Below are 16,512 nucleotides of genomic sequence, written 5' to 3' on the forward strand. Positions count from 1 at the left end.
TTCCTTGAGATATATAATTAGTTGATAGTGATCTCTATTGTATTCATGTCAAAAATGATCAGTGATTATAAATAACATTTTATAAACAGAAAATTAAACACATCAAACAGAATGAAGACAAATACAAGTAAATCGAGTGGTTTAATACCAATAATACAAATAAAATGGTAATAATAATAGTTAGTTAGGAAAGAAAGAAAGAAAGAAAGAAAGAAAGAAAGAAAGAAAGAAAGAAAGAAAGAAAGAAAGAAAGAAAGAAAGAAAGAAAGAAATGATGTTTTTGTGTTCTGTGGATGTAGAAAGGGACTTTACGGGATGTTTGCAAGAACTAATGCAACATCTGTGAGTTACTGACTACAGGAATGGTGCGACATGAATGAATGAATAATTTGATTGTTATCTGATAATAGTAGTTAGTTAGGAAAGAAAGAAAGAAAGAAAGAAAGAAAGAAAGAAAGAAAGAAAGAAAGAAAGAAAGAGCAGATATTCAATGCAACAATACAGAGCTTTTTCTAAGAAAGTTCGACTAGATGAGTCTCATATTCTGATGAGTCTCAATTAAGAATACAGCAGACTTGATGATTTTAATCGTTTTTTTTTTTTTTGGTTTTGGTTTTTTTTTTAAGTTTGTACTCATCATACCTCATACCTGATCAGTGTATCTTGGTACGGTCCCGCTGATAAACATTAATATCATTCATGTAAATTCAAATTTCATGAATGATGCCAATCAAACATTATTCCCACTGTGGCTTAATCAGTAACTCAGATTTATGTCTTTCGTAATTTCTTGAGTATAATTATTTTTCCTCGCTGATGTTGATGAAGACGTTCTGCCATGTTTTTTTCACCCACAGATCCGGAGTACCGTAGAGAATAGCTTTGTGGGCTGGGAGCTGGAGGAGGTGTTGCTGCTCGATATGTCAGAGGACGATGGCGACTCTAAGATTCAGAACCAGATGAAGAAGCTCCAGAGCCCTGTTATACTGCTCTACTGCACTAAAGAAGAAGCCAGCACCATTTTTGAGGTGGCACACTCTGTAGGCCTCACTGGATATGGTTACACCTGGATTGTACCAGCGCTGGTCGCGGGGGACGCCGATATTGTGCCCAATGTCTATCCTACAGGTCTTAATGAATTTATATATTGTGTCTATAGATTTTGTTAGAATCAAGGCAAAGACACAATCTTACTATCTGTTTTCTTTTATCTTTCTCAGGTCTGATCTCAGTGTCTTATGATGAGTGGGACTATGGACTGGAGGCCCGTGTGCGTGATGCCGTGGCAATCATCGCCATGGCAACCTCCACTATGATGTTGGACAGAGGTCCCCACACACTGCTGAAGTCAGGTTGCCACGGTGCACCTGAAAAGAAAGGCCCGAAGGGGGGGAATCCCAACGAAGTCCTGAGGTGAGTCACCCTCACACACCCACACACACACACACACACACACACACACACACACACACACACACACACACACACACACACACACACACACACACACAGACAGAATGTCATACTGATCTGCTTGTCCTTTTTTCCTCTCAATGTGTTTGGCCTTTTAGATAAGATTAATACTATTCAGTGATTGCAGAATGGATATAATGTTCCTCTACACACACACATGCACACACATCTCTTGAAGACACTTATGTGGTCTCAATTTTTCTTAGTCAGTTCTAAGAAAGAGAGATAGAGGAAGAGAGGGAGATACAGAGGCTGTGATTTATTAAGTGCACTATCAGAGGCAGCTAATTTACTTGTGCAGAAAATTTAATCGTTCCAAAAACCCATTTCCTGCTTATTGGTGACCGGAAAATGGTGTTGTTTAAAACTGTTGGTTAGTTTGCAGGTATATTCCTGCTGTATCTTCTTCATAAACTTTTTCAACTGCACACCAGAACTGAAAGCTTTCATCCTACAGTTTCCAGCTGCACAGTTTTTGTCAGTTGTTAAAGATAAAGGAGAGTGTGGTTAGCAGTGCTTTGGAAGGAGAACTATAACAAATCTCACACATAAAGGTTTAACAACAAAAAAACAAAATAGTCAGGTACATTGCCGATCTTTGCCAAGAAGCAACACTGCACGGTTGCGTTGTTTTGTTTACGTTTTTGTCAAAAATGTGTTGAAATTACCATTTTAATTTGTCACGGCCTGCCTTCTGGTCATGTTGTTATCGCTGACAAAATGGGAAAAAACCATCATCACTGAGGCTTTTTGTAAATCATTTGGTTTCAATTATTGTCAGTAATTTCTCTTTGACAGCTGATTAACCAGACGAACAATCAGACAAAAGAACAATTTTAATCCAGGCCCTCCTTCCATGTTAACTTTAATAGCGTTGTTACACACTGTATTGATGATGCTACCCGATTCATTGTAGTACTTCATGTGGAAAATGAACTAGAACTACAACCTCGAGGACCACTGGCTGCTCCGAAATGATTTTTGTTTTGTTCAGTGGGAAGATGTCGGGTTTAGAAACTGACTGAGGTGATTTCAGGACCCTGTGATTTCAAATAGGTGTCATTTAAGAAAGAGCACAAAAGAATAACACGTTTCAGCCAGCAGGACTGTGATTTACTGAATTGTCTGAATCGAATGCGGAGTTGCAGCACCGAGCCGGCGTGTTAATGGTGAGGCGGGGGATGTGTGGAGAGCATGCATGAAGAAAATGAGCTAAATCAAAAAAGACCTAGGCGAGACGAACTTTAAGATACCCAGAGCGCTGGAAGAAATCTCGGCTGTGACAGCATTCTCACGAAAGAAGCATTTCATTGTGGTTTGGGGATTCGACAGGAGCCACTGTTCCTTTTATTACTGTTCCATGGTCTATTATTCTGTATCATGCGCAGCACTTCGGGGGGTTCAAATGACTACTGCAGGTCGTCTATTGCTCCTTTTGAAATTGCGTGGCAGGTGGAGTCATGTATTTGAATATATCTGACCTGTGAATCTGAATGACTTAATCTCCCACTCAGATCTGACAGCTGGTAACTCTTCTAACAATGCCTCTATGCAGTTGGTGATTAATCCGGCGATTAGTGTCCATTATTATGAGAGTCAGTGTCTTCACATACCCACACTAAGGCCTAGATCTGACCTAGAATAAAAAATGAGTACATGAGAAGGAAAAGAATCCATAACTCATGGAGCTTGTCCTTATAATGATCCACTAATGAGGATTCATAAGGGCTTTTACAGTCAGCTGTTGTGAGTAAATGAAACCAGATGGACATTTGTGCTGACTCCAGTTTCATATGTTAAACCCGGCAGTACTGTTCAGGTTAAAACTGACCAAGGACATAATTGGGGTTTTAAAAGCACTACAGAAATAATAATAGATCATTACACATTTACATCTTTATCTCAATCTCAGCCTCTACAGATAACATTTGTTAATCTTTTTTTGCAATTACAAGATCGCTTTATCAACGAAAGTGACATTCGTTTTTGTGATAAAATATACTATAGTAAAGGCCGCTAAAAATAGTAAAAATACAAAATGGCTCAATTTGACCTGAACACCACACGTGGGTTTCTCATTTCTCAGCCTGTACTGAACAATAAAGAAGGGTTTGACAGGAATACAAGAGTTCTAAATGCTACTGTATGTGACTGACACTTCCACTAGAAATGAAACTGATGAATGAACTCGAATTATTTAATCCATTTAAATTTCAGTTTTCAATCACAGCAATCAAAGCATATCATTTAGCATGAATTGTTCAGTAATTAATTCAATTAAAAAAGCAAAACAGAAATTATAGGTACTGCGGAATATCAGACTGCTGATCGGAAAAGGAATTGGGTGTTAGAAGCCTTTTTTTATTGCCATATATACATTAGAGTGGAATCATTTTCTTCACATATTGGGGTCAGAGCACAGGGGCATCTAGAATACAGTGCCCCTGGAGCAAGGAGGGTTAAGGGCCTTGCTAAGCTGCCCAAAGGTGGCAGTTTGTCAGTAGTGCTGCTGTTTGAACCCTGATCTTCCGATTACCAACAAAGAGCCTACAGTTGTGAATCCCAGGTCCACCAAGCTTCAACTGCAGAGCCCCTGAGCAAGGCCCTTAACCTTTAATTACCCAGTTGTAGAAAATGCCAAATGCTCTAAATGTGTAGGATGCCCTTAGGGCCTTTAACTCAGGGTAACTCCTATTTCTAGCTTGTGATCAATTAATTTTTTTTAGCAGTTGTGGCTCATACTGTTAAAGCACTTGGTTGTTGATCAGAGGATCAGGGTTCAAGCCCCAGCACTGCCAAGTGACCACTGTTGGGCCCTTGAGAAAGACCCTAAACCCTCTCTGCTCCATGGGTGTTGAATCATGGCTGACCCTGTACTCTCACCCCAACCTCCAAAAGATGGAATATGTGAAGAAACATCGTCACTGTGTAGTAACATTTTTATCTTGATCACTATTTTATTTTACTGTCAGGTTTGGAAAGGGATTTGCTTTGATATATTTGGAAAGTGTCTGCCAGTTAAAAACCAATGACAGGATAGATGAAAGGGGAGGATGGGGTTGGGTGTTGGGTTTGGGGGGGTGTTAGTTGGTCGGCGTGTTTCTTTTCTCAGTAACTTTTTGACATTTTGACAGCCTGCGACGTGTCTGCTTATTATCTTGGCTTTTGTAATTTTACAAACACCCACATTTTAATTGCCACATGAAAACCCACCTTTCAGTCAAGCAGCTTTCCCTCTCCGTTGTTTTGATACTTGACACAGAGCACAGAGGGGGCATTGATTGCTAATTATTAATTAGCATTTAGGCTTTGTAGCGCTCACTTTTAGCAGGGCCATTTGTTCTGCTGTGGTGTCGGTAATAGAGCGCTCGGGGCGAAGCTGGATTACAGAGACAGAACGGAACAGCAATGGGAGACTGACTGCCTTTCTTTCACCCCTTCACTCAGCTGTTTTTCCTCTTCTCAGATCTTTCTCTCTGTCTCTCATCCAATGTTTCTCTCCCTGTCTCTTTAGCTCTTGACCTTTTTATCACACCTTTTTTTTTTTTTTTTAAGTATCACACTTCATTAGTGTACGGGTACGGTATATAAAACATTCCTGCCACCCTCACTCTTCTTCTTGCATCTTTTTTATTGATTTATTGATGCTCCATGTTGTAGCCATAATTATAAAAGAGAATGATATTTATTGCATAAATAACCACAATGACCAGATAGAAACAATAGCAGGGAAACAAACAGTATAATGGAAACTAGTGGGAACTGTCAGCGTTTGGCTTTCAGTTGTTCAGGACTGTCTGTTTCAGTCCTTTGCAGCCTGTGCTGTTTGAATTGTTTGTCACACAGAGCGAATGAGGCTTTTCATGTGCAGCTGTGTGATTTTCACTCATTCCTGTTGAAGAACTTGACGAAGCTGCTAGACTTTTCCAGGCAGAGGGTCTCACTATCTTGGCTGCCGTCACCCTGAAGTGAAAGATCAGAACAGATTTGGTCCTGCCAAGTTTCCCACAGTGTCTGGAAATGCAGGCATGTCTCATACAGGCCTGGGGCAGGGCAATAACTTTCTATCCTCTTTCACATGATATTTGAAAAATGATTTTTCTGTCTTTTTCGGTGTAATCTGTATGTACAGCATCTGTAGCATATGTTGAATCTCCTTACAGTGATCATAGGTATCTAGCTGGAAGTGTTAACGTTTAACATGATATTAACTCTTAGCCCCTTAAGGATTTTGTGATATTGCAAGAAATGAATGCAAAATCAAGCAAACTCAATAATATTCTGAGGAGTTTGCAATTATTTTCAAATTACTGCTGATTTTCTGCAGGGCTGACACATCGTGTGAGCTCATCACAACGCACATTGAGCCGTTTTTGATTCACATGTGTCGAACACGAGTAAAGCTGTCATTGGAAGTCAGTGGATATACGGTATGTCCAAAAAAATGAATCATGTGCTTGAAGTTTCACCAAATTAAGTAGCACTCACAAAATGAAACACATTAGAAACTGATTTTGAAAACAAAAAAAGCAGCTGCAGAATTGTCCCAAACGTTTTTACAAAAAAAAAAAAACCTGTGAAATCCTGTGAAGGGACTGATAATTAAAGTCTAAGGGCAGTCAATAATTGTCAATAAACGTTTATATAGAAGGAGCTTCTGAATTAATCGATCACACTGAAGAGTCACAGACAGTAGGACATTTTTACAAGATCACACATCAATCCAACAAAACATGGAAAACTGTCATTATTAGCTTTAATTAGATCAGGATGATTTTGTAAAGACCTTTACGTCTATCTTTGTTGTTTGAGTTCACTACTGTTTTACTGACACCAGAATGTAACACTTGACCTTAGTTGCACATTTTAAATATATTTTGTACAATATATGCACTTTTATTCATTTGACTTTTCATCAGAAAAGTTGCTCTTACTGTAAACTTCACGTCTGGTGACTGCTGATTGGACTGAAAGGTATATTCTGATCTGTACAACTTCAGCACAGAACACAAGATTTTAGAATGATTAAACACTGTAAAAAGAATTGCTGTAAAACAATTGGCTTAAAATAAGGTGAAAACTTCAAAATGACATCACAGACACGTCATTTTTTTCCTACTAGAATTTTCTTCTCCCATTAGTACATTTTCTCAACCTTATTCTCTCAATATTTCTGGTTGCAATGCTTAATCTTCCCTTCTTTCACTTTTCATTCTCTCTCTCTCTCTCTCTCTCTCTCTCTCTCTCTCTCTCTCTCTCTCTCTCTCTCTCTCTCTCTCTCTCTCTCTCATTAAAACAGCCATGCTCCTTGCAGGAGCAGTGTGTTTTTTTGTAGCAGACACCGGTTCAGAGACAAGCAGTGTGTGGGAGCTCTTCACTTAAACACACCCCAAACCAAAAGCACTATTCATCCTCACCCTCCAAAATAACCCCCTTAAAATATTCAATGCTATATTTGGCATTCGGGGAGATACATCTGTGTAAACAGCAGTATAGGAATGAACTGCAGTATAACTTTAGACATAATTGCAGGCTTTTAGTTATTACAAGCTTTAAAAGTAAATAAACCAACATCTCAAAGAAGCAATCATTAGTGAACTCTTTATATATATATATATATATATATATATATATATATATATATATATATATATATATATATATATATATATATATGTATGATAGGATTTATTAATTTCTAAGTAAAAGGCATTATGGTGATTCAGTGGATCAGTCGCAGAGGTGATATCTTGGTTGTAGTGACAAGGACAGGTTAAAACAGTAACAAACAACATATTCATAATTAAGCATTTTCTGATTTGTTATAAGATGTTTCAGAAGATCTTCTATAACAGCGTTGCTCTGACAGTTGTACTGGCTTTAACTTAAATCAGCGTTTCAATGATCGGCTTTAACTACAACAGCTCATTCACAGAGACTGGTAATTTGAATACTCCATATGACTGAAAAATAATAATAAACAATTTTCTAATTTTTTTATGTAACAAAGCTTTCTGTAAGTGTATTTTAACATTTATGAGTTATACTTTCTGCTATTCAGGACAAGGCAATTTGTGCTTCTAGGTTTCTTGGTAACTTCAAAGTTGCCAAACAATTTTTGACCTTATGAGCTCTTTTAAGGGTTAAGATGCTTCGTGAATAACTTTTATCTTTATTAGGATCTTCTCTTTAATCTTATGTGGAAATACCCACGTTTATAACCATTTTTAAATTCAAATTAAATGTATTTGTATAGTGCATTTAACAATTGTCATTGTCTCAAAGCAGCTTTACAGAAGTAGGAAAACAGAAAAGAGAGAGAGAGAAAAAGAAAAAATATATAATAATAATAATAATAATAATAATAATAATAATAATAATAATAATAATAATAATAATAATTAGAAAAATTAAGGATCAAAATAAAAAAACTACTAAAGAATACTGAAGAAAATAAAATACTGTATATCTATCCCTATCCCTATTGAGCATTGTGGAAGCGACGGCGGCAAGGAAAAACTACCTGAGATGATATGAGGAAGAAACCTTGAGAGGAACCAGGCACAGATGGGAACCCATCCTCATTTGGGTGACACTGGACAGTAAATAATGTAAATGTTAATAATGTCCTTTCTACAATAGTTTATAATAATGCAACCGAGAGCTCAGCTGTTTTCTTAGAGTGAATTTTCTTTTTCTTTTTGCACTAAGACTGGTCATTCACAGTTTGTTTTGTTCAGAGTCATGTTTAGTGGTGTGAAAATGTAAATTCGATGTGTGTACAATTGTGAATCGTTTAAGGAATGAATGAGACTACTCTGTGAACTTCACATCATTTGGTAAATCCAGCGTTTATCTGGTCCTCATTAGCGCTCATTGTCACGATAAACAAACTGACTTTCTTCTTCCATGAGGGAAGTAGAGCGTCATGACAGACTTCATTTTTAGGCACAATGTTAAAAAACAAAATGTGATATATACATCTCCTGGAAAACCTGTAGAATGCACCTAACCAATCAGATGACGATTTGAAGTGTTTCTGATTTTTTTTTTGTGCTGTATGCATCAGACGTTCAGACCACAGTACGCGGTGTGACGTCTGAGGCTGTGACTACGTATGTTACTAAGCACTTAGCTATTTTGGAGTGGCAGGAGGTCACAGCACCTTCCCATATAGCATTCTCACGTGTAGTCATGTTTACAAGCAGTTCATAATGCCATCGTTAGCATTTGCAATGGATTCAAATGACAATCAGAAGAAGTTTACTCAAAACCTGTGAATGTTTACTTTCATATAAAAACATAAATGAAACAAATCTTGAGATTTATGCATAAAGAAAATGAGAAGCTACAATAGAAATAATTGTAATGTAAAATAATTACAGATATGCACTATACTTACGATTATGGCTTAATATAACAGTATAATACAGTGTTATAAATGAAAATCAATCAACTCACTGACCTTCAGCACATTCTAAAAGCTTTGTTTCCAGGACAAACCGGGACAACGTTATTGCCATTTCATACTCTTATTATGTTTCTGGAACATTCTGTCATGCAGCGTTGTTCAAGCAGAGGAAGGCAAATCAGTGTCGTATGTAAACATGCCACAGAGGGCGGGAGGGATGGCAGGATTGAATAGGGTTTATGTGTTCCTCGTTTCTGTGTGCGTGTGTGTGTTTGTCTGTAGGTCCCAGTGTGTGCTTTGTGTTATATTTGTTTTGCTAGACTCTGTGTGTGTGTGTGTGTGTGTGTGTGCGTGCGCGTATGTACGCACAAGCCAAGTGCAAAAGTTTGCACACTTTTAGAACTAAACAAAAAAACATAGCATTTTAATTTCTTACAATCTTACAAGATGATATTGATATACATTGATATACACCATGTGTCTGTCTGTTTATCGCACATAACAATAATTGTCAATTAGTTTATGGTCAAATAGTAAACGTAATAAAGACAAAATGACACCAGTTTGTATTTGCTACCATGTTGTATTCCCCTTTGTGAATATGATTAAAATGGGATGTTATCATTTCCGATTATATCTGCCTCCAGCCTCCATTATGTTTGAGCAGGTTTTTTTTATTTTTTATTTTTTAATAGCTCCTTTTTTAGCCTCCCCAGGATGTCTGCAAATGAAAGTGTCATGAAGAAAAAAAATTACCTCATATTTTTGACTTGTTTCAGGATACAGTACCATTTGATTTTTACACAAAAGAGCATGGGGGATAAAAACGTCCACTCTCAACACTGTGCTCTGTATATCTGGGTTTATACTGTACATATGTCTTTACATGTATCTCCACTTTTTCATGCCTTGAGTCATTCTTAAAGAAGCTCTACCTCCCACTCCAAAACTGAAGTGTCTTCTCAAGTTTGTTCATGTATGTATCTTTAAAGAAAGCGGTTTAGAGCATGTCAGAGGATGCAGTGGGAGCATCAATCTGTCTCCCCAGGCAGGCTTAAGAAGCCTACACATCCACTCTGGTACAGACACCTAGTGCTACAGCAATGTTGATATGTTTTACAACTCATTAAAGAAGAAATTTACCAAAATCCTGATTAGCTGTTCCACCAGACTGATGTCATGACATCGTCACTGTAATTCCCTTAAAGACTAGTGATGCCTTCTGAGCCAAAACGCCTCGTATTAGTGTTAGTAAAAGACGTCTTTGAGATGTATTGGCTTAGTTGAAGGAATAAAAAAAGGTGTATGTTTTCAATAGAAGCATTTTAAAGCCAGTTTATTAATTAAGTAGTGAACATTTATAAGAATTGCACTTATATAAAAATGTCAACACTGTAATTTCATGATTGGATTTTAGATGACCATCAAAGTCTAAATACGCTAAAGATGCTGAAAGAGATTTCGGTCCACAGCAGCGTCAAAGCTTATTCTTTCATACACTCCTTTTATCATGTTCATGTATTGATCTGCCTGTATTTATATAAAGAGAGATTTATTAGGGTACTCCTGTTTCATGTCACTGTTACAAGTGCGATGGATGAGAGAATGACAAAAGAAAAAGAGAAATGAAGGGAGTGAGGGACAGATGGAGGGTTGTGGGGGCAACAGTCTGGGCAAGAAAGATGTGCTGTCTCGCTCTCTCTCTTCCTCTCTCTCTCTTTCTGGTGAGATTATAGTTCCCATAGCAACGCAGCAGATTGCTAGGAAATCACTGTGGTTGTGGGCACCATGGTAACACATTTCATATGCCACTGAGTCTCTCTCTCTCTCTCTCGCTCTCTCTCTATCTCGCTCTCTCTCTCTGTCTCTCCCTCACTGTCTCTCTCAAATCATGTTACATGCGTATCAATCATAACACACACACACACACACACACACACACACACACACACACACACACACACACACACACACACACACAATGCAGTCAACACTCACTGGTGATTCTCAAGATACTTTGTCTAGTGCTGAACGCTGGTATGTTTATATCCCGCAACTTAAAGGACCCTGCCTTGGTAGCCCTAGACCATGTTACTCAGTATAGATGTGTAGTACTGCATTATAACACACTCCTCAGTGTGTTACAGCTCTGGAGTCTAATTGTTTCCTTCTGTGTGCTGCATCTCCATGGTGTGGGTAATGGGGCTGTATTGCTGCAACTTTCTGTAAATGTATAATGTCACATGCTCAGTATGCATTTGCTCGATTTTACTTTCTCTCACTCTGTCTAGGTTTTGCCCACCCCCCATTTGGAGTTATTTCTTGCATGGTGAGCCATTTTTCTGAGGCTGAGTGTTGTCATGGAGATTGCAGCCTACAGATCGAGAACAGGTTCAGGGAGGTTGTATGAAGGATAGCAGAGAAGCTTACAATGGCACTCACAAAAACTTGTTGACACACATTTGAAATTATTTTACCAAGCGATATATGGTGCCTTTGGGTGCTACATGGTAATTGATGTATGTATGTAAGAAGATAGAGTTGTAGCATTATATATATATATCTTCTGGCAGATATCAAACAAAGACTTTTGTCCTATTTAACCCTTGTATAATGTATAGTAATTAAACAGCCGTGTTCTAAAGGCATAGCAAACAACTTTACAACATATTCTTCCCAAAAAAGGCTATCTCCAGCTGTGCACAACTTAGGAACACTCACTCTCACTCACTCATTTTCTACCGCTTTATGCGAACTACCTCGGGTCACGGGGAGCCTGTGCCTATCTCAGGCGTCATCGGGCATCAAGGCAGGATACACCCTGGACGGAGTGCCAACCCATCGCAGGGCACATACACACTTTCATTCACTCACACACTACGGACAATTTTTCCAGAGATACCAATCAACCTACCATGCATGTCTTTGGACCGGGGGAGGAAACCGGAGTACCCGGAGGAAACCCCCGAGGCACGGGGAGAACATGCAAACTCCGCACACACAAGGCGTAGACGGGAATCGAACCCCAACCCTGGAGGTGTGAGGCGAACGTGCTACCCACTAAGCCACCGTGCCCCCCAACTTAGGAACAGACTCATTCTTATTAGTCCTCCGTATGTGGTTGAAAAGCAGTCAGAACTCGGCCAAGTCATAGTAAAGTTGTTAGCGTATTTACATCCACCAGTGCTTACAAGCTCAGTCCTTTACACCCAGTGCAGTCCCCAATAATGTTAGCTACTGGCTCACATCTGCAAATTTCTGTGAGATAATGTACAGCCATACTAATCAGGTATTTCTAATCAGGTCATCAGTCTGGTAGGAAACATTGCATCTGATTATAATAGTACGTTGAGCTGTTGTGATTGACATCTAAATCTGCTTGCTTTCCCACTTGATAATGTGCTTCCTGGAGTATAACTCTCAGGTTCTCAGGGTGGGGTATAACATGCTCATCATTATCATCATAAATAAGTGTGTGATTTGGCTAAGTGGCATTCATCATGTGGTATATTTACAAAAGGGTACTTGTCTCAAACAGTATGTCTGTCTCTGACATAATCATGGATTGAGAGTCTTTGTGGTGTTTTTGTCTGTATGGCATCCTTTTATAAGTCTGAGAGAAACTTCCAAGAGCAGAGACTACTTGCAAATAAAATGTTGACCTCACTGGTGTAAGCAAAGTAGTTTCATCATACTGTGTAAAAAAAAAAAGTTCCTCACCAAGAACTTACTGTAACATTGGATTTAACCCACTTTACAAAGTATCCATAAAATAACAGCTCTTTGATGACACAAAGAGACACTACTGACTCGGTAGACAAATCCAGCTTTGGGTTTGTGAACTAGCAACTAGAACAAACGTATTTGGCCGTGAAAGAAAACAAAATAAGTCCTGAATTGAAGGAGGATAATAAAGGTTCTGAGAAAAGGCTTTAGTGATTATAGTACTTAGCATGGTTGTCTTCTTCTCTTTTTTTTTTCTTCTTTTTTTTTGCATAATGATAAGTGTTGTATAATGTGTAATCACAGAACAATGATGTGACTACTTCTACCTGCTCAAGATTTGTCTTATAAGTGGCAGTACGTATGAAAACAGTAATTGCAGTCAGCCATGTCAGCTAAATGGTACACAGTCTCACACACCAATTCGCTTGTTTGATTCAATGGAAGCAACTTACTGTACCTAATCCAAAAAAATGTCATATTTGCTTCACACCCTGTAGGAACATTGAAAAAGTTGTGGGTGCATTGTTCACCAGAAAGAGTAGCACATGGATCTGGAACCACCTAGATAGAGATGCAAAGGATGTCTCGGGTCATGATGACTTCTTCACAGTTCCCTGCCAATAGCCGTGAGCCAGGTCTATGGTGGTGAAGAACTTCCCTCCAGCAACACACAAAAGGACACATGAATTTTTAACAGCAAGTCAATGCAGAATTTTGCTTCTCACCAAAAATTTCACAGTGCCAACTAGAGCTCCTTGTGGTCTTATACCTGGCTTATTTATCCTACACAGTTTATTGTAATTTTTCAATGACCTGCTTTTTGTATCTGACCTTCACCAATTTTGATGATATACAGTATTTTATCTCCAAAGCAGGCTTGCTTGATTGAGCAATGCATAGTATAAGAAGTAAGGACTGTCACTGCAGAACAACCTCCCCTTTTTCATACTGCCTATCATTCAGTCTGAAGCTATCAGCTTTGTCATCCTTCGTTGCTTTTTTTCCCCTCCTCTTTACTGGAGGTTTGAGTAGCAGGCTTTGGCAGAGTGAACTCGGTAGCTTAGGTTTCAGTTTGAAGTCCAGTATGAGCAACAGCACTGCATTCAGAATAGGCTTGGGGTAAAGCTGGGTAGCATTCAGAGCAGTTAGTTTCAACTGTAGATTTTTTTAACATGTGCTGATTGCTGCTTTGGCCCCTGTGGCAAAGAAAAGAATGGGGCTAATGGCCATGCAGGGGAAGATATTGACTGAAAGAGTACATGTACTGCAGAAGAAGAAAACACTTTGGGCATTTAAATATGGTACGAATACTACAGTATGAATACTTGTTGGTAGAGAGATACACAATTTTGTTAGGGCAAAAGCATGCACTTTATAAAGTCTACAATTTATATAATCTATGGTCTTGGATTTTTATGCTTTCCGTAGCAGATGCTCACATATATTTATTAATTATTCACCTGAAGGCCATTTGCCAAGAAAATGAAATTTTCACAAACATACAGTAGTAAACAATAACGTGCCGAAACAAGCCATTTCTTTGATACGTGTTCTTTAGCCATATACATATCACCACAAGCTAAGCATTACAATATATCTGAAGAGGTCCATAATGTTCTAACTAAAGGTTGTTTACGATCATATGAAACTAAGCATCTCAGGCAGAACCTGGGTATCGGTTACAACTAACAAGGATTTATAAATGTTGCTCCACTAAACCCATCCGTCAGGTTTTAACATCATCTGTGGTCACATTCACAGGTGGCTAGACCGAGGAAGAATTGATGCAAAGGTACAGATTGCATGGTTCAGGTGCACATAGCTGGGTTTGATTAGGTAAAGCAGAAGCCTGTGAAACCAATGCAGCTAATGGAGCAGTGTGTGTGAAAAAGCAATTGGAGTAATGGAGCCCAGTCAAAGCATACACAAATACTCTAAATAAAAAGAATAATAGATATTCCTGCAAAAATTTCACATGTGCCTCAATAACCTGTGGCAGTCCTGTCAGTCAGTCAGTCTTGGTTCAGTCAAATCAATGTATAAAGCATGGCCTAATGATGATGGACGATTTCTAGAACAGGAAACATTAATCTAATTTATAACTTTCTCAATAACAAAAGTGTGGATTCTGTCTATCGTAACACCCTATCGACTAGAAGAATCATGCTAAAAAGATTTTAAAGTAGCTCAGTAGAAGAACATACAGACACTTGAACAGCAATGTAAGCAATATCAATGAAACAATATACAATTGCACAGCAAAAACTTTATTCCCAGAGAACTAAGAAATAAATGTAAAGCATAAGAATTACCAGTGTCATTAATCAACCCAACTCTGACAATCCAGAGAGAGAGAGAGAGAGAGAGAGAGAGAGAGAGAGAGAGAGAGAGAGAGAGAGAGAGAGAGAGAGAGAGAGAGAGAGAGAGAGAGAGAGAGAGAGAGAGAGAGAGAGAGAGAGAGAGAGAGAGAGAACATATGGATGTGCATATTAAGCAGGAGAATCTTAAAGGCATAGCAAAATAATCTGACTGTTACAACATACACTGCAATAACAACACTCTGATGATAGCTGGGTGCTCACATAACAGCAAAACCCACACACACTCACACACACACATAAACACACACACCTGGCAACAGACTGATTCACTGGTACTGTCAAAAGTGGGTCAGTGGTTTGCTTGTCACAAACTGTACAACAACACAGAGAAAAGGGGGAATGATTATGTTTCACAAATACACTGAAAATGGCTGTCTGTTTCTAGTCCTTATAGAGGATTATTATCTAGTTCGTTTCAGGGCAGAAATGACGCATGTCCTCCGCAAGACCTTTTTATAGAAGTAGTTGGAAAAAAACAACAAGTCTATTAACACAGACCATCACCGTTAACAGTAGTCAAGGCGTTTATTGTTCTTATTTATTATAGACCATTTCCCTGTTAGGGTGACATTTGTGCTGTTTGCTCTGATTGTGAGAGATATCATGTCATTCTTTCTTGCTTTGCTACTCAAGGGGAACTGAACCCTACAGGGGGCAGGGGGGGCAGTAGGTCCGTGTACTTGCTTATGTTGTCTGTCAAGACCTATGGTGATGAATCAGACTCTCTGCTATTGCAAGGACCTGAGAGACAGAGTGTGTCACACCTGCAGTATAATATCACATACAGTAGGCAATGACATCCTCAGTAGGCAATAAATAGGATCTATACACACACACACACACACACACACACACACACACACACACACACACACACACACACACACACACACACACACACACACACAAACCCACAAATTATCTAATATCTGGGATAGATAGATAGATAGATAGATAGATAGATAGATAGATAGATAGATAGATAGATAGATAGATAGATAGATAGGTAGACTTCTGTCTATAAAGACAGACAGACAGTTATTGTGTGTGTGTGTGTGTGTGTGTGTGTGTGTGTGTGTGTGTGTGTGTGTGTGTGTGTGTGTGTGTGTGTGTGTGTGTGTTTGTGTGTTAACCTTAAAATAAGGAAAGCCTGTCCTCAATTTAACTATTATGTATTTTTTTACATGTTGGACTGATGTTGTGTCCTCAGATACCTCATGAACGTGACATTCGAGGGGCGCAATCTCTCCTTCAGCGAGGATGGCTACCAAATGCACCCTAAGCTGGTTATTATTTTGCTGGATAAGCAGAGACAGTGGGACAGGGTGAGTATTCATTTTCCATACTTTTTTTCTCTCCTCGCTCTCTTTACCCGAGTCTCGCCAGTGATATTTTGCCCCGCATTGCTGCACCGGGTGTTACAGTACGAGTGTTCCCATCTTTAGTTAACTGATGGTCGCAATGATTTAACTGGTAGCATCAGGCTAGTGCGATATCTACAGTGTGTAAAAAAGTCACATG

At 38.7% G+C, this 16,512-nt stretch overlaps 1 protein-coding gene across 4 annotated transcripts in view; it reads left to right on the top strand.

Annotated features, from left to right (window-relative positions):
* grin2bb (glutamate receptor, ionotropic, N-methyl D-aspartate 2B, genome duplicate b) overlaps positions 1–16,512 on the top strand; it is a 99,612-nt gene that overhangs the window by 60,498 nt on the left and 22,602 nt on the right. For all 4 annotated transcript variants that reach the window (XM_047803465.1, XM_027156635.2, XM_047803466.1 and 1 more), the window contains 3 exons: positions 858–1,128; positions 1,221–1,413; positions 16,202–16,316. In XM_047803465.1, coding sequence (XP_047659421.1) covers positions 858–1,128; positions 1,221–1,413; positions 16,202–16,316 — 579 coding nt within the window. The remainder of the gene's footprint in view (positions 1–857; positions 1,129–1,220; positions 1,414–16,201; positions 16,317–16,512) is intronic.

This window comes from Tachysurus fulvidraco, chromosome 18 (genome assembly GCF_022655615.1).
Source record: "Tachysurus fulvidraco isolate hzauxx_2018 chromosome 18, HZAU_PFXX_2.0, whole genome shotgun sequence".
Taxonomy (NCBI): Eukaryota; Metazoa; Chordata; class Actinopteri; order Siluriformes; family Bagridae; genus Tachysurus; species Tachysurus fulvidraco.